This window comes from Polypterus senegalus, chromosome 13 (genome assembly GCF_016835505.1).
Source record: "Polypterus senegalus isolate Bchr_013 chromosome 13, ASM1683550v1, whole genome shotgun sequence".
NCBI classification, from domain to species: Eukaryota; Metazoa; Chordata; class Cladistia; order Polypteriformes; family Polypteridae; genus Polypterus; species Polypterus senegalus.
In genome coordinates, this window is record NC_053166.1 from 143,803,846 (window position 1) to 143,829,016 (window position 25,171).

Genomic DNA, 25,171 nt, shown 5'->3' on the forward strand with positions numbered 1-25,171 from the left:
GTAAGTACGTTTAGTATCACTGTACACACATTTACTGTATACAATTTTTCTTGCATTGTACGTATTTATTGCTGGTGGCCTGTCTATCGTAATGGCTGTAACATATGTGATATCGGAGACACTCGATATCTTTAAAATAATATTTAGCTTTTACTGTATATAAACAGTGTGTTTACATACATAATTTCAATGAATCTTACCTAATATCTAAGAGAGAAAGGGTTTATACTGTATAACTGTGCAGGGAATATTTATAAACAGTGTGGGAGAGTTTGTAAGGGCTTAACATATATAAAAAATAACCATACAAACATATGGTTTCTACTTCGCGGATTTTCACCTATCGCTGGGAGGTCTGAAACGCAACCCCTGCGATCGAGGAGGGATTACTGTAAACCAAGATCCAGGCCTTTAATGACCTCTTAAGGACAGCCATCAGTAGCAGTGTGTCTGTCTGCAGAGAGAATGTCAACGTCATTGAAGGACTTACTTACCTCAGCAGTGACTTTCATGTCTCTGGTGACTCTTCCTATGAAGTCAGTAGATGGATTGGGAGATGTTGTGATGTGAGATTTTGCAGATAACTTGATAAATGTTTTGTATGTCTTTATTTCTAATTTAGGCAAACCAATGTAATTTAGTGGTACCTTGGTGAGAGGCATTCTTGTTTATTCCCCCCATGTTTACGACTTTTCTTTGTAATTTTACGACAGGATTTGGGGGATGTGTCTTAAACCAGTTTGATGAGCATTTCTTTGCTAAAGTCTTTTCTCCCATCCCCCACACAAAGCCAGGTTAGCGTAATATATGGTCTTGGGGGGGCGGGGGGCAGGAGATAAGATGTTCTATTTCACCCATTGGTCTGAGGTATGGCTGTTTGGAATTGGCTTTTCTCAGAGGCCTTCAAGTACCATGATATCCTATTTGCTGTAGGGAGTTGGACAGAAAACCTATAAATTTGCTTGCTCAACCACATTCTCTCTCTCTTACCAACATATGATTAAAGAAGCATCTCTCTTGCTAACCTGTGAAGATGAGGACAACACAATGAAGAGCACAGCTCAGCAGCCATGTTGAACAGACATGTGGCTGAAAGCTGAGCACCAACGATGCCTTAACTAGAGACATTTTAAGTAACTCCAAGTCTGTGTGCCACCTGAATTACACATCACCATTTTATCAGGTTGTATGGTTGCCAATATTCAAATGTACTTTGCATTTTGTTATTATTTATGAATATTATCAGTAATACATTATTTTATGTGTAACTTAACTCCTGCTTGTCTTTTTACTACATCTAATTGCCTGAGGTTATAGATATAGAAGGGAAGGTGGGGATAAGTTATATAGAATAATATCTTATAAACAGTGGTAAGTCTGTGAGATTAGGCATTCTAAGGCTACATATTAATAATACAATCAGGGAAAGCAGAGCAATATATATTACTCTACTAAGATAAAACAGGAGAGCATGGGGGGGTCATGAGGTCGCTGGAAATCTCGGAAAGAGGACAAAGGAGCAAAACTTCAGAGTCCTGGTGCCACCTGTTTTGCTATATCCGTGACCTGGGACAAAGACTGGACTCTTCGGAACTGTGTCTCTTCAAAAAATCCACGGGTACCGCTGGTTTGACTTTGTGTCGAACGAAGAGTTGATCATGGAGTCCCAAATGAGGCATGTTACCTGCATTGTGCGAAAGTGTCAGTTTACAGCAATACGACCATGTGGCATGATTCCCCGCGGGTGATCTGGGTCATAGAATCCTCATTGTTTTGGTCGTGAGCAGCTGGACCAGACCAAGGGGACGCCCACGTAACACCTGGCTGTGGCAGATAGATATTAATTTCCGGAGGTTGGGAATGGACTGGCCTGCGTATCTGCCTTGGGTGGAGGGGCCTGCCAACTGGGATCCTGAGTTGTTTCGTCATGTGATAGGTGCAGCAACGCACTGTATCAGTGCATGCTGCCCAACCTGACCTGACCTTTACATGGCCACTGACTGCACAGCACATGACATCATCACAATGACTCTGTTTAAGATGGTTGCTTGCCAGTCCTATTGTCTACTGTTTGTATTCAAACCCTTCATGTATTTTTATAGAAAGATTTTTTTCAGGTGCCTACTGTGGTTTTGTTTTTGCTTGTGACGTCAACTCTGAATTTTGGTTAACGTTTTGGGTTTTTTTATTTTTTTTTTTTTCATCTTGTTTTTTTCTGTTTTGCCTCTTTTCTCATCTCTCAGTCCCTGTTTCAAATTTGTCAGAATTGTGAAATCATGGCCACCATGTTTTAAAAGATGGTGAAACACCCAGTGAATTATCTAAACTTTAAAAGTTAAAAAGAATGCAATTTAAAGTAAACTTTGAAAAGGAATAGGGTTTGGTTTCTGTTTTTAGTTTTAGTGCTTCGGCGGCCTCATTTTCTGTGGCAGTTCTGTTAAACTCCCTTATGGCTCATTTACTACTCTTCCGTTTACTATTTTATCCTAACACATTTCTGCTGTAATTTCTCGTAATTTATGAGTCTGCTCAATGCTGAACAGATTTTCTCCATAGTTTCCACAAAAAATAAAAACAATTCTTAAATCGAGGAGACATCGATCTACAATAATGACTAATTCAGATTTCATCTATCAAGCCTTCATGTCTGCTGTACCCCTTGCAATTCATCACTTCATTCCCTACTGCCCAGATTTGATTTCTGTTTTCTACTTCAAGAACTTGCCCCTGACCTCAAGAAACTGTCTTCTTCAGCAAAGGCTAATTGAAATTTCATCTCCTAGACCCTCACCTCTGGTGTACAATTCACAAATGCGATCTGTGCAGATTCTTGTACTCTTCTGCACTATCAGAACCCACTCCTGAATGGTGGGCGACTCTGATTCATTGTGGTGACTCTTCCTTGAGTTTCTTCTAGAGAAACCTCCTAATCTCCACAGTATGGCTACTGCTGCTCTTTAAAAGTTTATCTTAACTCAATGCATCCAACATATAAGAGCAGAATATGATTTTGGAAACTGTTGTTGAGGAATCAGGACATGATTATGAATATACAGCAGTAGATAAGAAGACATTACTTTGGGTTGAGTATATTGTGGCTACAACAACAACAACAACAACAACATTTATTTATATAGCACATTTTCATACAAACAGTAGCTCAAAGTGCTTTACATATTAAAGAATAGAAAAATGAAAGACACAATTATAAAACAAAATAAATCAACATTAACATCGAATAAGAGTAAGGTTCAATGGCCAGGGGGGACAGAAAAAACAAAAAACTCCAGGCGGCTGGAGAAAAAATAAAATCTGTAGGGATTCCAGACCATGAGACCGCCCAGTCCCCTCTGGGCATTCTACCTAACATAAATGAAACAGTCCTCTTTGGATTTAGGATTCTCACGGAAGGGCTTGATGATGATGATGGTCACGTAGACTTCTTCCTTTTAATCCATCCATCATTGTTGGAGCATCATGAAGCTTTGAGTAGATGGAGGTGGCGCAGGCCACCACCACAAAGAAACCGGAAAAAGAAACAGAAAAGAGAGTAGGGGTCAGTACCGATTTTAGAGCCACCATGAATAGTTATTATGATGAATTGAACATACAGAGTATCAGGATTAAGTTACAAGAGGGGTATCACTCTGCTCTCAGCCCCAAGTCTTCATTATGCAAATCAAACTGAACTCCAGATCAACACAAAGAAGACTCAAGCGATGTAGCTTAATACTACATCGGATGTACCAAAAATGAATGAGTAGACAGCGTTATTTACTTGATTGCATTAGTCACCCTCAAGGACTCCACCAAGAAAGAGTTTGAGAGCAGGGCTAGCTAAAGTAGTATTCAAATTGGTAAGATTCATGTAGAAGATGAAGCACTACAGTTGCAAGATGAATCCTAGAATCTATAATAGCAATGTGAAGTCCATCCTGCCGTATAGGAGCAAATGTAATGTTGGCATATAACCACGATCGACATGTGGCCACCATCTACCTTCCATCATTGCTGTCTCTGAAAAACAAGCGTTCTGGCTAAGCTGGATATCTGACAAGGACTTACTAGATCTTACAAATTCCAATTGTGTCATTGAACATTTCTGATTGCTTGGGTATGTATTAAGGATGCCAAGAACAAGAGTCACAAGCAGCCCTTTGATGGACACCAAAGGACCATAGACACGAAGACAGAGCAAAAACAAACTGGCCAAAGTTGGACATAGAGAATTGAGCAAGCTGGGGCAAAGCAGAAGCAAAGATGAAAAACTGTTCAGAGTGGGATGCTCTTGTGTTGACCTTCTGCTTCGATTAAAGCGAAGAGGATAAGTAGGTAAGCATATGGAGATCATGGAAAACAGAACTGAGAAATGCAGCCTTAAAATGAGAGAAACTGCTTCATAAAAATCTCAGATTTTTCCCGTATACCAAAATTGCAAATGGGTCAAATGAAATCAATAATACTAAAAAAGTAGTACATTTTGCCAAGGAGATATTTATAATTTTTTCTCAGTTACATTAAAACAGAAAAATGAACATGTGTAGGCTTCCAGTGTTTGCATACCGAGCTTCAGGAAAGCACCCACACTCGCCCATAACAGCTAAAGCCACATAATCAGCGGCTTGGGGAGACGCACACCAAAGATAGAACGGAACACGACTCCAATTATCTGAAACGCGAACATCATCAAGGCAGCTCGTCTGCCTTTATTTCTGCTTGCCATTGTGTAATTTGCATGACTGTCAAATTGTTAAATTGGCTGCTGCAAGACTTTGAATTCTCCTACCTGTTTTATAATCACTCTCGCTGTTTGATAATCAAAAGGGAAGGTCGGGTATTTGTCTCATCCCAATTACCTCAGAAAAGCTAAATGGAATAAAGATTTCCCTTTTTGTTCTTCTAAATGTCTCATTGAATAAATTCAGGACAGTAACCAGCAGTAATGTGTACTTCTTTTTACACCTGATCACAAATTTGATTTTTTTTTCCCCTTCTGCTCACCCAGTGATACTAGTGTATTGGCGCTCTGAACCAGTACATTAAGAACTTAGCAAATTAAATTGCATCTGTAGCTGTCAATCTAAGAGCCTCGTGCAAGCATGACTTTTAATGAATCTTTGAAAACTTCATCTTGCGAAGAAGTTAGCGTGGGAGATGAAGGGCTGCCCCTGTGGGGAACTCAAAATATGAGGCATTTCATTAATCTGTACATCCAAGAATAACTAGTCGGTTAGGAGCACTGAGACTGGGATGAGAATAAATTTAAACCAAAGCCAAGTGTTTTCACCGCAGATAGAAATCAGCCTACAAACCAACAAGGTACTGTGAAATTACCCCCAAAATATTCCAGTGTAAAATTACAATAATAATACACGGTTGTTGAGTTCCTGGCGGTGCACAGCTGGCAATCAAATTATAAAAAAAAAATAAATGTTTTTCTTTTCTCTTTTTCTTTTAGGTAGGGAGATGGGAAAACCAAAGTCTGACCCTGAGATATCCGGTCTGGCCTCGGTTTAATTCATTCGGAGACACGGAGACGGATGATAACCATCTAAGCATTGTCACCCTGGAGGAGGCCCCCTTTGTAATTGTGGAGAATGTGGACAGCTTAACTGGAACGTGTATGAGAAACTCAGTGCCCTGCCGGAAGCACGTCAAACTAGAGTGAGAAAATGCTTGTTTTCTTTTACTGCCAAAGAGAGAGAGGTTAGGAGCAGATGCTGATACGGCGCATGACTGCGCCCACCACATGGGAAACCACCTCAGGATCCCAGATTAGGACCTGAGTGCAGCCATAATGGAGTGGAACAGTGTGAGTTTTTTTTATGGTGGCTGGAGTGCCAACTCTGTCACCAACCCCCAGGATTTTCCCTGCAGGTTGAAGGGCCTACATACAGGGCTGGATGCAGACTAACGTCATACCCAGGATGGAGCAATTGCAGGTTAAGGGCCTCGCTCAAGGGCTCAAAGAAGTAGAGTCACTTTTGGCATTTACGGGATTTGAACTGGCAAACTTCCAATTACCAGTGCAGATCTCGAGCCTCAGAGTTACCAGTCCACCGTCAACTGCAAAAGAATCTGCCATTATTGGCATTCCCATAGACTATACTTTGCAGATAACTCATTTTAATTTGATGTCACGTTGGACAGTTTGGCCCTCTGACTCCCATTCAGCCCTGAACATGTTCCACAGGGTAATAATGGACAACTCGACCGACTCAGAAAGTGGTTAATCAGTGATGGAGTTTAGAAGAGAATGAGTTTTTGATTTAGTCAAAAAACAACCTTTGTCCACCTCGTTATTTTCGACCACATCTCACGGCCTTTTCATATTTCACAGCCATTTTATAAAATATATATATATATATATATATATATATATATATATATATATATATATATATATATATATATATATATATATATATAGTGGTAGATAGGTGTCGATCTCGCTCCCTTGAACCCCTGTCCACGACTCCAGACACCAGGTAAAAGTCCTCAATTCGACTTTATTCTTCAGCCACAGTGTACAAAACACCCTCTCCTCCACAATACTCATATAAATCACTAATAATCACAATAATACAATCCTCCAGCTCCCAGACCCTTCCACCCAGCTCAGCTCGCCGTCTGTGAGCTCCCACAGTCCTGTTGCAGCTCCCTCTTGTGGCCCCCATGGCATCCAGCAGGGCTGTGCATAAAAACCATATTGTCCATAATGCCCTGCTGGTCTTCTGGGGACCTCCATGCTGCAAGGAGGGCTCCACCTGGCGGCTTGGGGTATTGGCGGGATAAATGGCGGCCATCCTCCACATATATATATATATATATATATATATATATATATATATATATATATATATATATATATATATATATATATATATATATATATATATATATATATATGTGTGGACGCGGCCGGACACAGACAGGCAGACATGTTCTTAATCACCACCACACGTTTATTTGCAAACTATTAATAATAATTATGTCACTCAGACACAGTCACGTTAGTGCACAAACCACAATTCACAGTCCTGGCCACTCAATGCCTTCTCTTCGGGCTGCCTCCACACTCTCTTCTGCCTCGTCCTGCTTCCACCCGACTCTAGCACTGAAAATGAATGGAGACGGCCACTTTTAAACAGTCCCCGGATGAGCCCCAGGTGTTCCCGGCATTCCTCCTCTGGCCACGCCCCAGCGTGGCGGAAGTGCCGGCTGTCCTCCCGGCAGCTCTCTGGGCGCCGTCCTAATTCTTCCCCCCAGCACTTCCTGGTGTGGCGGAAGTGCTGGGGTAACAGGTCCCCAAGGCATTGGGGCGCCTCCTGGCGGTGACCACGGGCCCCTACAGGGTGGAGCTTCCATGCCCTGTACCCGTGGCCCCCAGAGCAACCAGGAAACCAGCCCCCATGTGATCCAGGGTGGGCACAGACCCACATCCGGTCCCTCATGGCGTCCCGGCCGGGTCGTTGCCCCTGGCATCCCTGACAATATATACTGTGATATATATATACTGTGGCAGTAGGGGGAGCTAGTGCTCCCTTGAACCATCAGGTACGACTCCAGACACCGGATACAAGTCCAAGACTTTTTATTGTTTAATAATAATGTGCACAAAGCACCCTCCACACTACTCATAAACTAACCCAACAACACCAACACTATTCTCTCCTCCTCGCCCAGACACTTCGCCCCTCTACCTCCCAGCTCAGCTCAGTGTCTGGACTGGCCCATAGTCCTTTTATACACCCTGACCCGGGGGTGTTAGATAGATAGATAGATAGATAGATAGATAGATAGATAGATAGATAGATACTTTATTAATCCCAAGGGGAAATTGTTCCTGCCCAATCAGACCACAGTTCCTTATTACTTCCGGGTCAAGGTAAACAGTCCTTTTCTTCACCCCGGGAGCACGTCGTTCCTTCCTGTCACGTGACCGTGACGTACTCCCGGGTTATAGGGCAAACAAGAGCCCACGAGCCCCCCTACAGCGACTTCCGGTGGCCCCCAATGTATCCAGCAGGGCTGTGTATAAATACTACATAGTCCATGAGGCCCTGCTGGAACTCGGGGCATGATCCTACTGTCGGGAAAGCTCCTCCTGTCGGCCTTGGGGTGAGGGCCGGAGCACGAAGCCAGCAGTCCTCCACAATATATATATATATATATATATATATATATATATATATATATATATATATATATATATATATATATATATATATTTTTTTGGATTGTTGTGTCCATATTGTTGTTGGCAACACACTGCCATCACATGACCATAACAACAACAACATTTATTTCTGTAGCACATTTTCATACAAATAATGTAGCTCAAAGTGCTTTACATGATGAAGAAAGAGAAAAAAACAAAGTAAGAATTAAAATAAGAGAACACTAATTAAAAGTTCGATGGCCAGGGAGGACAGAAAAAACAAAAAAACGCCAGACGGCCGGAGAAAAAAATCTGCAGGGTTTCAGAGGCCACAAGACCACCCAGCCCCCTCTAGGCCTTCTATCTAACATAAATGACCTCAATCAGTCCTCATGGTATTCAGGGTTCACACAGAAGGACTTGATGATGACGGTCACATGGACTTCTGGTCTTTACTCCATCAATGTAGCAACATCATGGTGTTCTGATTGGGTGGTGGTGGTGCAGATCACCACCACAGAAAACCAGAAAAAAAAAAACAGAAGAGAAAGTAGGGGTTAGTACGGATTTTGGAGCCACCATGGATAGTAATGATAATCAATTAAATATACAGAGCACAAGTATTTAACTAAGATGAAGTTATCAAAAGCCATGTTAAAGTAATGTGTTTTTAGCAGTCTTTTTTTTAAAGTGCTCCACCGTGTCAGCCTGGTGAATTCCTTTGGGCAGGCTGTTCCAGATTTTAGGTGCATAACAGCAGAAGGCCGCCTCACCATTTCTTTTAAGTTTAGCTCTTGGAATTCTAAGCAGACACTCATTTGAAGATCTAAGGTTATGATTTGGAATATAAGGTGTCAGACATTCTAAAATATATGATGGAGCGATGCATAATAAGGCCAATGCATGACATCATCACAGTAACACTATTCAAGATGGCGATGTGGACCATTTCATTGCTGTTTCATGTATTATGATGCCAAGGAGCACAATCTAAAATACAATTTGCTTTTGCTTTGGGGTGCATTAAATAAACATGTCGCATTGAGCCAGAAGTACCTGGTTGGTGTTCATGGTACCATAAAACTTTGCCCCACAGCTCAGTTGGGATTTTGAAAATGTAAATATTTTTGTATGCGCTTTTAAATGATCTATAACTTATTTTGAGCTGCTGAACTCAATTCTGATGTTTCAGTTTTTTATTTTTCCACATATTTTAATTTTTACACTGTTTCGGCCACCATTTTGTTTTCTTAGTGGTTGCCATCATTTATGACCCCACTTGTTAGGTTGACTGCCTGCATTAGTAGGGGTGTGTCCTCAGAGGTCATGACCTCAGGGTAAGAGGCATGACTGGTTAAAAAGACAGCTGAAGGTTACATTCCTTATTCATGTTGTGGACAGAACCCTGTTTTTTTTTTTTCTCAGATGTCCTTTTGTTGAATCCTTATTTTGTTTTGTTACTCTGGTTCTGAATTTTTTGTGAATAAATTTCCATCCATCTATTATCCAACCCGCTATATCCTAACACGGAGTCGAAGGCAGGAACAAACACCGGGCAGGGCGCCAGCCCACTGCAGGGCACACTCACACTAGGGACAATTTAGGATCGCCAATGCACCAAACCTGCATGTCTTTGGACTGTGGGAGGAAACCGGAGCACCTGGAAGAGAACAGGGGAGAACATGCAAACTCTGCGCAGGGAGGGCCTGGGACGTGAATCCAGGTCTCCTAACCGCAAGGCAGCAGCACTACCACTGCACCACCATACCACCCTGAATGAATTTTTGTAAATTAATTTTGCCTTTCATTTTTTCTTTTTAATCTCCCTGTTTCTATCCTTCCATTTTCTCAGTCTTCTCTCAGACTCTTGTCAGCTTGTTGGCCCAACATCAGTTAGTTCAGCTCCTATCCATCTGCATCGTATATTGTTGCACACCTGACCCAACTGTCCCATCTTTTTAACTCTTTGATACAGGCAGTGTGGCGCAGTGGTTAAGGCAAGTGACTTCAAACCCCAAAGCTGTGTGTTCAAATCCCCTCCATCAGCAAGTCTCTTCACTTGTCCGTGTACAAGTTGGAAACACAAAACAAGTGTCAGCCAGCCAGTCATTTTCCAACCTGCTATATCCTAACACAGGGTCACAGGGGTCTGCTGGAGCCAATCCCAGACAACACAGGGTGCAAGGCAGGAACAAACCCTGGGCAGGGCGCCAGCCCATTGCAGCAAAACAAATGCAACCAAATGTATCTGAAACGTGAGAAAGAATATTTAGAATTAAGGTGTGTCAGTCTTTCCAAATAATAGAAGTATGATGCTAATAGAACTACAAGAAGCGTGACACTTATGTATTAAATAAGAATGTGCTAAGCTAACTGAGCAAATGTAATCTAATGCAGATACTAAAGCAATAAGAACGTAATTTCTTTACAACTAATGTAATGTATCGAACTAACCTTTATGTAACCCTTGATATTTTATGAGAAATGTGCATGCAAAAAAAAGTATAAGGAAGTGAGCATTGTCTAAAACCGCTGAGTCGCATACACCCTTTAACCGTTAGGACAAACTTGCCGTAACTGGACTTATGTACGTGCAAGCTAGCAGAAGTGTATTTCCTAAAACTGTGTTAATGCTGACAACTCTTTGTCTGTAAAAAACACTGTGTTTTACTGCACATACAAATTCAGGATGTGAACAGCGGCCATAGCAATGCATGTAATAACCTCAAGATGAACTGCTACGTTTCCTCTTTTCTTATTCTTATCAACGAACTTGAGTATTTAAAGGAAGTCTCTCCTTCCTGCTGGCCGGCTGACGGTCTGTAACACACTGGAACATAACTCACCCAAGAAAAAACAGAAATTGCTTTTTTACTTTTTATTGGTGGCCGCCTTCTGTTGTCCTCGACTTCAGCGACCACAGATGTTGTAAGTCCACTTGGTTGATGGCGTCAGCCAAATGAGTAAATGTCAACGGTCAGTTTTGATTGCCCTTAGTTAGCCTTGAATATCTGCTGCTCCATAAAATAACAACTTTACAATAGATGTTTTATATAAAATAAATGGACAGGATTTTAATAATCTAAAGACTTTTTGTTAATAGTCACAGCAAGATTTTTTTTTTCTGGAGTTTTATTGAAGACTTGTCGTGCAAACTCAGCTCTAACTGCCCGCTACTGCCATGCATGCCTTCAGTTTCTGCCTCATCTACAGGCTTTTCCCATGCGCTGCAAATCGCCGACAGTGACATTTACTTGCAAATGCAAGGATAAATATAAATCACAATGATAACGGTAAGATAACAGTCAGTAGCTAATAATTGGCAGGTTGTGGGACACATTATTTATTTTATTATTAATTTAACATTTTCTCGGCTATTAAGTAAATTATAAAAAAAACAGTTTTCATTTTTATTAAGAAAAAAATCTATATTTATGCGTGATTGTGGAGTAGTCCATGGAATCACAATGTGCTTGTACCTTTATATTCAGCAGAGCTGTTACTCTCAACATTTACGTTTGAAATTTGAATTGAATTTTCTCATTTTTTTCATGTGACTCACAATATAAAACTTTTTGACACTGGGAGAGCGTTTTCAAAAAGAAATCTTGCCTTAAATATGTTATGTCATGCTGTTTCTCAGACCATCAAGAAAGGAAGAATTCAGCAGAGACTCTAAGTGACTGTCAGGTTGAAAAGATAAGTTAAAGAGCTGGATGTGCTCAGCAAATAAACGCCCCTCTGGGAATGATTTATGGAGCAGCCGGCGCGGATTTGGTTGACACCTCAACGTTGATATTTAAAGATCCGTCCTAGTCTTGTGGAAACAGCAGGGGCTGCACTGATTAGTTTCGAGAAAGTTCAATCAGGTCTTCTGTATGCCATCTTACTGGAGATAGTCTGGAAAAAGAAATAAACCGCAGTCCCAGGGGAAGGACGGATCCATTTCATCCAAAATGCTGGAATGTGGAGGAAGCTTATGAATTTCAAAAAGGTTCTCATTTTTTAACTTATTTTTTTGAAGAGTTTAAACCCACTTTTGGTCCTTTGAAGCACAGAAAAGGGCCTTTCTCTTTCTTCATCTTCCACGCAGAGTCTAAAAGGCTCTCTAGCTGCAAAAAGGGACAAATCAGAAAAACAAATAAGACTTCAGAGTCAACAGAAGACAGTTCCTTCTCAGATATGCTTTAGTAAATGGTCATTGATGGCACTTTCTCCCTGCATACACATGAGTTTTGTCTGACACTTTGATCATATAACTCTACCACTCTCTAATTGTAAAGGATGACTTCAGTGAATTCAAAACTTTCTCAGACCCCTTCACTTTCTGCACAGTTTATTGTGCTGTCGATATAATTTTAAATGGGCACATTTGTCATTTTTACCCATCCATCTACAGTCAAATGCCCACCATGATAAAGTGAAGAAGTCTGCAATACTATTAAAAACCCCAAACTGAACTCCTTCATTTACATAAGTATCCAGATCCTTTTGGCATGGAACTCCAAATTGTGGTCAGTTCAACCTGCTTGCTTTAATTCTCTTTGAGATGTGCCTAAAACTTGAGTTGAGTCCAACTGGCAAATAGATTTGAATGGACATTGTTTAGAAAAACACCGACCTGTGTCTATAAGGTTCCATAGGTCCAAGGAGCTCTCTGTAGACCTCATGGCAAGGGAACAAACCCATTTGTGAAGCTATGAGTGTTCACAATAATTATGACACAGAAGAGGTTTGGAAACACCAGGATTCTTCCAAGAGTTGGTCATCCAGCCCAACTGAATAACCGGACAAGAAGGGCCTTAGTCAGGGAGGTGACCAAGAACCAAATGGTCACTCTATCAGAGGTTTTCTGCTAAGTGAGAGAACCTGTAGGAAAGATGACCATCTCAGTAGCATTCCATCAATGAGGTGTAAACGGTGGAGTGGCTAGAATGAACCCACTCTTGGCATGTGGAGAATGATTTTCTGGTCTGATTAGACTCATTCAGCTATTTGTGCAAAACTCCAAGGACTATGTTGGTGAAGACCAGCCACTGCTCATCACCTGCCGAATATCATCAGTATAGTGAACCATGGTGGTGAGAGCATCGTGCCATGTTGTTGGTGGGGTGGGGTGCTTCTCAGTGGGATAGAAAAGTAGACTAGTCAGGATTGACAGAAGGATGAATGGAGTCAAATACAGAGAGGAACGTGAAGAAAGCCGGCTCCAGAATGCACGCTCAAAAATAGAACCTCCAATCGTCTATGCTCTAATATGTTTAGGCCAACATTTGAACTTAACTAAGAAAAGACTTCTGTCAATTTAAAAATAATCTTACTAACTAACAGTGATCATATATAAAATATCCAGTAAATATTCCTCTTGTAGATGTAGTTCCATAATATATGTGGGGACACCTGAAGATGGCCATTTACAGATGTCTCCTCATCCAACGTAGTAGTACTTGAAATGATCTGCTAGGAAGAAAGGGACAAACTGGCCAAATCCAGGTGTGCAATTGATGCCTAAGGTGTTTCTACAAAATACTGAATTAAAGATCTGAATACTTATTTATATGAGGGATTTCAGTTTTACATTTGTAATAAATGTGCCAATGTACCAGTGTACAAACCCTTCTGAAAATGTTTCACTTGGACACTGTAGGTTATTGAGTGTGGACAAATGTATCAGTTTAAAATTAAATTGACAGCACAATAAAGCATGAATTGACTGTATGTGGTCAATGGCCCCCTTTTAGTTATAAAGCACTGTATGGTTTGCACTACAGCTACAGGCTCATGGCACATACAGTGAGGCACATTAGCCTTCCAGGGTTTTGGGGCAGGTCCGGGTGGGGTTTTTCATTTACATTTCTATTTCAGGATCAAGAGAATGTGCACTTCTTATACCATTAGTCACCATTATTCTGTGCCAAACTCTGCAGTATCTGTGCCAGCGACACAAAAGGTATTATAGATTGCTGTTTCGGAAATGAGCTCCAGGATTTTGACAAACTGTGAAAATTAAAATTAGTGCTGACCAGACTAGAGATGGGGAAAAAAGAGAAAGAAAAAAAACAACCTTTCATGACATATAGTTTGAAAAAAAAAAAAAAAATCATTTATGGATTTGGCTACAGAGCAAAGAACCTCAATTGAAGTGTTCATGCTGAGCTCAGCAAGCTGTGGTTATTGTTTGAGTGTTTTCAGGTTTTCAGGCCCAGCCTTCGCACTCTCACTGTTTTCTGCTTTTTGCTTTTTTTACTTTAATGAAATTGAAAATAAATACTTTGCTGCACTATTATTATAATATGATAGAGAATAAAAAGGCTGAGTTTGTGTGGCCTGGAAATAGCACTCATTCGCTCTGGTAAGTGTCAGATGATTTATGGTTGTGCTTTTTACACATTTTCTTCTAAGAAAAAGCAAAGATATTAATAATGCAGTCATGCCCACGAATAGCAGACTATAAATACTGGTACTCACTTTATTCACTTTGATATTTTGTTGCTGAGTTTAAGAAGGTTTTGGAAGAAATAGAAACTGAACAATATAAATACGGTGATACCTTGGAATCCAAACTTAATCCGTTCCAGAACGCCGTTCAAGTTCCAAATCGCTCGATTTTTTCCTCTTTAAAATAATAGAAACTGGATTAATCTGTTCCTGGGTCCCACAAACTCAAATTTTCAAAATGATTTTAACAGTGAATACACTGGATTTTAAGGTATAATATTAACAAATAATAATATTTGAATAAAAATGTAAATTAATAAAATTAAAAATATAAAAACCTGTATTTACTTTGCCTATCCATGCATAACAACACTATGGATCCCAGTCCTTTTCTTAAAGTTCTCGAGCCGCCCCCTTCCGGCTTTAAACTCTTCCTTTTGAACACTAGTATCAGGCATCATCGTGGAGGACCTTGGCTTTCTCACAAATGATCAGAAATCACATCACCAGCCAACTGTTTTTCATTCATTCAAACTAAGAGGAGTTTTTCCATCTCTTCCATACCTTTCGATCTCCTAGAGGTCAGTGTCATAACCCCTTTCGCCACATCAGCTGCTTTGATAGCTTCTTTATTTTTCAAAATTGTACAACCAGTTGATTTAGGCATCCTGAACACAGTAGCGAGATCAGCCACAAATGTACTGCTTTCATGCTTAGCGATAAGATCTTTCTTAACTTCAATTGTAACTCTAACAGCTTTCTTCTTACTTGTATTTTCCTCACTACACTTTTTAGGACCCATGGCGAATACACTAAGTTGTTACTATATAAAAAAATAACACAAAACAGACAGAAAAGCATAAAATTAGCAGCGAAAAATAGTGAAAATTACACAAGATGCTTTCACTACAGCTTCCGACAACGAACTGAACGACAAAGCGTATGGTTGGCCTGAGTGCAGTGAAAAAGTATGCACAGACACACACAAACAACATGAGGGGCGCTCGGATTCCAAAGCAGTGTTCGGATTAAGGGGAAAAATGTTCTCAATTTTTTTGTTCAGATTCCAAGTTGTTTGAGTTCTGTGGCGTTCGGATTCCAGGGCTAATACTATATAATGAAACAAGGAGAAGATACTGGCCTCTAAATAAAACTTTTATGCTTTTTATCTTTTCCAGATTAATAAAAAGATAAGTGTCTGTGTATGTGTGTGTCCATCCGGTTGCCATGTCTCTGTTATAACAACAAATGGTGCATCAGAAACATTTGTAGTAATAACATGCATTGCATTTGTCATTTGAACAGATGGCACATCACAAACATTAACATTTTTACAACTCCTGTACCAAATGGCACACTCCAGAGTCAAAGATCGTGCATCATAAACATTTGTAGTAATGCATTTTATCGCTACAAATTTTGGGGTGTGCCATCTGGTGGAATGACAAATACACTGCATTTTATACTACATGCATTACATAATATATACACTGCAAATATTATCACTGAGGACATTGCACAAAGAAAGCACTTCCAGGTCATGCAGAAACCCCTCAGAGTAGGGACAGCCATGCTCTGCACCTCCTCACAGGCAGCACCCACCAGACCCAGCAGGACTATAGTTCCCAGTATGCCCTGCTGGTGAGTACAGTGGTGTCTGGAAATGAATCCAGTGTCACCTCCCATTACAACTATAACAGAAACATATTTATGTATTTATTGACTATGTTGTTTTATATACAGTAGCTGCAATATTTGAATGTAAACACCTTAACATTTTATATCCGTTGATTTTGGACTATTTCTGGAGGAAACTTTGGTGTGGATAAAATAAGAACAATGATGAAGTGCACAAAACTCAAGCAATAAAGAAACGGCCTTAACGCCCTGGCGACTAGCATGTACTGTCATATAGAAATTGCTTACACATATCTACATTTATGAATCATAAAACTAATATGATCTTTTCTTTTGGTATAACGCATTATACATTACCAAGTAAAACAGAAAGTAAAATTCCTTTCCTATCATGTCTTGTACTTTCTTTTAAAAGATTGCCACAATTGCTGCAATAAAGTTCCTCTTTAATGAAGTTGTAATTTTCTTGTACACAGTAACACAACAGGAGAAGGGACCTACATTAAGAAATGCTGCAAGGGATTCTGCATCGACATCCTCAAGAAGATTGCTAAAGCTGTGAAGTTCACTTATGATCTTTACCTGGTAACCAATGGGAAGCATGGGAAAAAGATCAACAATGTATGGAATGGAATGGTGGGAGAGGTAAGTTTATAAAATTTGCAGCTGATAGTTTGTTTTAGTGCACTTCTGGTTCTTTGATAGCTCACGCTCAGTTCTTTGTCTTTCCAGGTGGTGTACAAAAGAGCAGTTATGGCTGTCGGCTCCTTAACAATTAATGAAGAACGTTCTGAGGTCATCGATTTCTCTGTTCCCTTTGTTGAGACGGGGATAAGTGTCATGGTTTCAAGAAGTAATGGAACAGTATCTCCATCAGCTTTCTTAGGTACTTTCATTTAGACATTTATCAAAAGAAGAGTCCTAAGGACAGCGTTATGGTCATCAGCTAAAAGTTGTGTAGGGATCTAACTTCCCTTATCCAGTACTTGTTCCCATCCATAGTAGGATTTTGTTATGGACTCAGTGATTCTGCGATAGGCCCCAACCCCATGACGCTAAACTAGACTAAACAGTAACTTAGTGGTTCTCATGATGATGAGTGTGATGATGATGATGATTAGTGAGCAGCAGTATGGTTTCATGCCAAGAAAGAGCACCACAGATGCGATGTTTGCTCTGAGGGTGTTGATGGAGAAGGATAGAGAAGGCCAGAAGGAGTTGCATTGCTTCTTTGTGGACCTGCAGAAAGCATATGACAGGGTGCCTCGAGAGGAGTTGTAGTATTGTATGAGGAAGTCAAGAGTGGCAGAGAAGTATGTAAGAGTGGTACAGGATATGTACAAGGGAAATGTGACCGTGATGTGGTCTGCGGTAGGAATGACAGAACATCAGGGATTGGCTCTGAGCCCTTTCTAATTTGCAATGGTGATGGACAGGTTGACAGATGACATTAGACAGGAGTCCCCGTGGACTGTGATGTTTGCTGATGACATTGTGATCTGTAGCGATAGTAGGGAGCAGGTTGAGGAGACCCTGAAGAGGTGGAGATATGCTCTAGAGGGGAGAGGAATGAAGGTCAGTAGGAAGAAGACAGAATACATGTGTGTGAATGAGAGGGAGGTCAGTGGAATGGTGAGGATGTAAGGAGTAGAGTTGGCAAAGGTGGATGAGTTTAAATACTTGGGATCAACAGTACAGAGCAATGGGGATTGTGGAAGAAAGGTGAAAAAGAGAGTGCAGGCAGGGTGGAGTGGAGAAGAGTGTCAGGAGTGATTTGTGACAGACAGATATCAGCAAGAGTGAAAGGGAAGGTCTACAGAATGGTATTGAGACCAGCTATGTTATATGGGCTGGAGACGGTGGCACTGACCAGAAAGCAGGAGACAGAGCTGGAGGTGGCAGAGTTAAAGATGCTAAGATTTGCATTAGGTGTGACAAGGATGGACAGGATTAGAGATGAGGACATTAGAAGGTCAGCTCAGGTTGGATGGTTGGGAGACAAAGTCAGAGAGGCGACATTGCGCTGGTTTGGACATGTGCAGAGGAGAGATGCTGAGTATATTGGGAGAAGGATGCTAAGGATAGCTCTGCCAGGGAAGAGGAAAAGAGGAAAGCCTAAGCAAAGGTTTATGGATGTGGTGAAGAGGACATGCAGTGTGATGGGTGTGACACAGCAAGATGTAGAGGACAGAAAGATATGGAAGAAGATGATCAGCTGTGGCGACCCCTAACGAGAGCAGCTGAAAGAAGAAGTGGTTCTCAAAGTATGGTCACCAGCATGACTCTAAGGGTCCTCAAGATGATAGTCTTTGTATCTAATTATGTTAAAACTGCACAGAGATGTTAGCTCACTATTTACTTACCTGATTTTAAAACATAAACATGCCTGCTGTATACTCACACAAAACTGTCCCATACTACCCAATCTATATCACAGCATGAGCATTGTATGGCCTACCCTACTGTTTTACTTAAAATAAGAAAAACATCAAAGAAAAACAGTGACAGCCCACAACTGTTCTTTATTTGTACCAGTTAATTTTATTAAAGTCAGACTGCTGTCGAGACTCAGAATTTTTAGCCCTGTTAATTCAACTAATTCAAACACGCTATCCATCAAAGTTACTGGTGCTAACTGTTTCTGTTCGCACTCTGCTCAGCCCTTATTCACCTACAGCATCTGTCAGGTCAGTCTACTTATTTATTGGGGGTGTTCTTAGTTGTAAGTTTCTACAGTTGTAAACTACTGACATTAACTACATTTTGACTGGAATATTCAACTTTTAAAGTTCATTCAACTTAATATTTATTATAAGTGAGCAGTGAAATGAGGCCTTGTGAGACGACAGAAAACGTTTCAGTTTAGCACTTGGTTTAATTGGGAAAACTGAAAACAATCAAGCTGCATCCCTGCCTCCATTCAGTCTAATTAATGTCCTTTCTGTTGGGGTTTGCAGGAAGTGATTCTAAAACAACCATCATGAAGCACTCGGTCCTGTCATGGTCAAGCCAGGGTTCCTCCCCTTACTCATATTTAAAGCACTTCCATGATGGAAATGTTTTCCATTGCTATTTTATACTATTTTTCAGTTCATTTATTGTTTATTTAGTTATGTGTTATTAGCCATGCTATGTGTCGATGACAGATAATAGAATAAATTTCTATCTCTTGGCCATTGTGTACCTTCAGTGCCTTTGGTGTCCTTGTGTGTCTGAAACTCTCTTGACAGGCACTCCCTCTCTCAAGCGCATTCCTGTAAAGCAGGGGTCACCAGCTCCGGTCCTGGAGTGCTATTGTGACAGCAGGTTTTCATTCTATCCCTTTTTTTAATTATTAGCCAGTTTTTTTCTGCTAATTAACTAATTTCCCCTTCATTTTAATTGACATGATTATTAGGATTCAGTCCTCATTTTTTCCTTAAACGACACCCAGACAAAACTAAAATGTGTAGTCAGTGAGCCAACATATGACCAGCTAAGTCAGGGCCTCAAACTCCAGCCAGTTTCACACCAACCAATTTTTCCATTAGAAGTTGATTCTTGTTGTTAATTTAATTTAACCCATAATTTAATTCTATGGCTGGTTGGTGGTCTCATTCTGTCACAGCAGACATTTCCAGAACTTTTAATTTTCTCTTTTCAAAGAACACCGTCAAAATATTTTATGTACCTGAACAGATCAGCAATTACTGAGACTTTTATCTTTCTTTATTTTTAGTTATTGTATGATGGAAAATGTATCTCATTTTTGTTTGGCTGCTAATTAAGGAAAAAAGAAATAATTAAGGGGTCTGAGCCTTAAGTAGCAAGTCAATTAAAATGAAGGCACAAATACTGGTTACTAATTAAGAAAAGGGTTAGAATGAAAACCTGGTGCCACAGTAACACTCCAGGACCATAGTGAGCTGGAGACCCCTGCCATGAAGCCTGATTCTCAGATTTTGTCATTATTTTTGAGGTGCCTTGCTTGCCATCTTCAAAGGGAACTCTCTCAGCATGCCTCTTAAGTCTTTTCTTCTCCTCATGTGTCTCAGACTCACGCTTCTTTCAATCGCGTCACCAGAGCCACACTGACCACTCAGACTACTCTGGGGGACAGGACACACACACTGACCTTAGTGTTTTATTATATAGCAGATCTGTTCATTTTATTGTATGTGTGTTTTATGGTTTCCTTAAGTTTGTGGGCGGGTCCTCAAGAGGCACAGTTACCTGTCCGTCACAGCTTAATGGACCGCCCCCCAGGCTGGGAATTGAAGTCCTGGGCAGTTCATTTTGAATGGGCTTTGGTGGATTTTGGTGGGATGTATGAATATTGTGTTTTCTTTGATTCAAATCTAAGCTCCTTTACTAATTTTTGCTGCTGTTACTTGGGGAAAGTGTTTGCCTTGGATTGCCTGGTAGGCACAACCTTTTTTGCTTATTTCTTACCCCTTTGAACTATTTTGTTGTTGTTTTTTCCAATTCCTCCATTAAATCCTTTTTATATACTAAGTTTCTTTGTTGCTCTCTTCATGTTAGGAGTTCATGGTAATCCCCTCCCATGTGGGGCATTTTGAGTGCTTTTTGGAGCATTTCATCCTATATTTTTTTAACTTTGATTTTGAAGCGCATTTTAGCCTGCAGTAGATCAAAGCCAACCACTCTAGTGGAAGACATGTTGCCTTCTGGTGCACTTCCTCTGTGCAGAACTGATTCCATGTCTGTCTTTGAAGACATCACACTACTTTGGCCATGTTGTGAAGTAAGATCTGACATTCTTGCAGATGCCAACATTACCACTCCACTCACTCCACTCGTGTTTGCTGGTATAATCACTATCTTCCATAACACTTCTTCAAGTTTATAATCTATATCCAGTGCAGCCAATCTCCGTCATCTCTTGGGATTTTGGCAAAGCTGTTCCTAGTCTGAAACACTGTGATGAATGTACTTTGTTTTGCAAGACAATAAAAAATAACCATTCTTACTGTGACTGATTAACAGAACAAAACTAACCCAAACATTCTCTTCCATATACGTTAGGCAATGGGATAAACAAAAAATACCTCCCAAATAAGGCCTGCTGTTTCACCATTTGAGTGACGTGAGTACCCCAGCTCTTGGGTTTGAATCTTGGGCCAGGGCAATGTTTTGATTCTGTACACTCTTGCAATGTCTCTGCGTTTGTTCTCCCACAAGATGCATGTGTTAATTTAATAAGCAAGTATAAATTGGCTCTGTGCGAGTATGCAAGTGTGAGTGAGTGTTGACTGTGATGGACTGGCACCCTGCCCATGGCTGGCTCGTGCCTTGTTGTAGTGATAGGCTCTTGTCCTCCACAGACCCTGAACTGCATTAAGTGGGATCTAGAAATATTTCAGTATCGTGTCTGTTATTTTTCCCTCTCCTTATGCCATCCATTCTAATATTCCACTTAATCCAACTGGAAGTCCTACCAGTGCTAGATGGGAAACCTAAGCTCCTACCTACATTTCACTCATATGGAGTCACTGTATAGTCAGAACAACACATAGACTCCACACTGATGGTGACCAGGAAAGGATATGGATCCAGTTTCAGGGATCAGTGCCGATTCTTACAACACTGTTCTGCACCTAACAACTTAAAATATGTGTTTTGTACATTTGTTGTAACTACACTTTCATTAATATCTTTAATGTATTTAATCTTTTTTAAATAATCTTCTTAATGAATCCCTTAATTAAATTATTCCCATATCCCACAGAGGATTTTGATATTACCTCTTAGCACTAATAGTCCTGCTCATTAAATCAAATTAAAAAAAAAATAGAGAATTAAGATTTTGTCTGGGCGGCACGGTGGCGCAGTGGTAGCGCTGCTGCCTCGCAGTTAGGAGACCCGGGTTTGCTTCCCGGGTCCTCCCTCTTGGAGTTTGCATGTTCTCCCGTGTCTGCGTGGGTTTCCTCGGCGCTCGGTTTCCTCCCACAATCCAAAGACATGCAGGTTAGGTGGTTTGGCGATTCTAAATTGGCCCGGGTGTGTTTGTGTCTGTCCTGCGGTGGGTTGGCACCCTGCCCAGGATTGGTTCCTGCCTTGTGCCCTGTGTTGGCTGGGATTGGCTCCCGTGACCCTGTATTCGGATTCAGCGGGTTAGACAATGGATGGATGGATGGATTTTGTCTTCTTTTGGAATAGGACATCCAGAACAAAAATGTTGGTCATCCCTGTCTTTTAACATTTAGCAGGCAATTTCCTTGTTGAGGTTTGTGATCTCAAATAGAGTAATTTAGAAAACTCAACATTTACTTCCTGAACCTTCATATTTTTATCTTTTTTCACTTTTTCTAATACCATCCTTTTGTTAGAGTCTGCATTAGCTTTTTTTGCTTTCATTTTACGAGTATAATTCGAATCAACACAAAATGTTTAACCTTCTTTGTCTCTTGTTACATACTTGATACAAAATCTGACACTTTGTCCTTCCTCTGTGATGTTCTACGCTCTCACGTCATGATATGTTGTATTTAGGAAGTCGCTTTCATTTATGATTAGATCTGGATTTATTTAAAAGTAATGGGGGTGGGTTGAGGAGGAGAAGATAGCTAAGATCATCTTTCAAAAGTGAAATACTCAATGCATATAGCTTTGCATGGCTGAACCTCAGCAATGGACAACTCATAATTTAGGGGGATAATGAAAATGAGTGGATGGACAGATGGATGGTAGAAAGGTGAATTGATTTTTTTTTTTAATAAACAGAGAGATGCATGGATAAATAGACTAGTGGATGGAGAGCTTTATGACAGGCATATGGACGGATGAATGGTTGACTTAGCACAGGAACAGGAGGATGAATGGATGGCTTTATGTGCGGTAGAGAGAAGAAGGAATGAGTAAATGGATGTGCATTTGGATTTGTGGACTAGTGTTTGTTTTGTCTGATGGTTAGAATTATGGAGCAGTCAGATGAAAGAATGAATGAATAAATGAATGAACACATGAGAGAACATAGTGGTACATCAGATGAAGGATGGGTGTGTGGAGAGATCAGCAAGGAGAAATGAATATTGAGTAGATGGGTAGAAAGATAAATGGATAGCTGAACTTTTTGATGAATATGACAATGAGTGGGAGGATAGGTAAAATGATTTTTATATGTATATTTAGGTGTGTGGGTAGGTGGATGTCTGGTCAGATGAATTGGAATGTAGAGGGATGAGCAGAGGGACAGATAAATGAAAAAATAGATTGATGGATGGATAGGAGATAAATGGGTAGGCAGATAGATGAATTACATGGGAAATGGAAATAAATGAATATATGTGTGGATAGGATGACAGATAAGAAAGTGTATACTGGTGAATCATTTTTGGATGGATTGTTGTATGGCAGGTATATAGAAGGAGTGAAGGATAAATTTATGGACTACTAGAAAAAAATGTGGAAGAGTGGATAAGTGAATTTGAGGAAGGATGCGAGTGGATGGCAAATGGACTTTTGGGTACAAGTTAGATAGATAATTTGAAGTATGAATGGATTTGTGGATAGATAGATTGGTAAAGGGATGGATGGATGGATGAATAGGTGGGTGGATGGAAAGATCTATGGATAAATTTGTAGATGGACAGGTTCATTGTCATAGTAATGAATGCTTGAAAGGATGGATTCAATGGTTGGCTGATGAAAGGACAGATATGTTTAAATGAAGCATGGATGGCTGAATGTATGAAAGGAAAAACTGGAGGATAAATGGAGAGTTTGGTGATCTGGAAACTAATTTATGGAAGTACTGTACAGTTAAATGAGTATACAATATTGGCAGACGTTCCATCTTGACTGTACTTTCATGGTTAGCTGATGCGGTGTCATGCAACAACACTACACCATATGTAATGCTTTCTAAAGCAAACAGATGGAGGTCTTTTATAGAAAAAGAAGCTACTTACAGTTTTTCAGTCAGATTCCTCATGTTGTTTTGACACATGCCTCTTATGAGTACCTCTGAGTGTTCTAACCGTACTTGAAAAAAATTACCTTATCCATACAATTAAGGAGCTCAAGTACCTGAGATGTCTAACTATCTCAGCCGCCCTTATTTTTCCATAACTGTGAAGATGTAATTGATTTTGCAGTCTCATCTGTGGGAAAAGCTAGATCAACTTAACACAAAGCTATTTTTAAAAGAGCAGCTAAATTATGTTGGAATCTGCAGTTTGCTCATCATTTAACCATCAGACTCAGTACCACCACTGTCCAATTTACTCAGAATTAAAGCTACTCTTGTGGTAAACAATACCAATGTAGTGATTCAAGCAGCTCATATTCAGTTCTCATGTTCACTGTTACACGGAGTGTGTGTAAATGAGCCCTATGATGAACTGAAATCCACACAAGGTGTAATGATGCCAGGACAGACTTTGGTCCCTATGACCCTAAATTGATAAAGGCAGGTTTAAGAATGAATGTCATTTGTTATGTCATGTCATGTCATGTTTTACTATGTTTTCACCATGTCCCAGTACAGGGTGCTCCAAATCTAATTATGCAGATCCAGATCATCTGGATGACTTTGATTTATGCGGGGACGATTCCAGTTTGGTGCGAAGACGATTCTTCATGTCGTCAGTTTGCACACTTCTCGATGGTCTGGGATTTTTCGGGTGATTTTCTATATAATAAACTAAGTTATAGTGTAATTAAAATCGCATAATTAGATCTGGACCACCCTATACTTTCATCACCATCTGGTGGTTTGTTCTGTAAGCACACACTGGCATATCGTTAGCTGCCTTGGAGCACACCTCCTCATGATTATGTGGACTTTATTAAGCAGTATTCTCAATGTAATAATATGTTACATCTACAGGAATTTTCTTGTTACAAGTAATCTTTTTTGTTAATTTAATCATAATCTAAAATGGAAAGAGGGATACTGATCAGCTTTGATGTCAGGTCAACAAAATAATGCTC

At 40.2% G+C, this 25,171-nt stretch overlaps 1 protein-coding gene across 1 annotated transcript in view; it reads left to right on the forward strand.

The window, feature by feature from the left end:
* Positions 1-25,171, forward strand: part of grin2aa (glutamate receptor, ionotropic, N-methyl D-aspartate 2A, a) — a 351,755-nt gene that overhangs the window by 252,316 nt on the left and 74,268 nt on the right. The window contains 3 exon segments of the mRNA XM_039774586.1: positions 5,459-5,664; positions 16,714-16,882; positions 16,970-17,123. Coding sequence (XP_039630520.1) covers positions 5,459-5,664; positions 16,714-16,882; positions 16,970-17,123 — 529 coding nt within the window.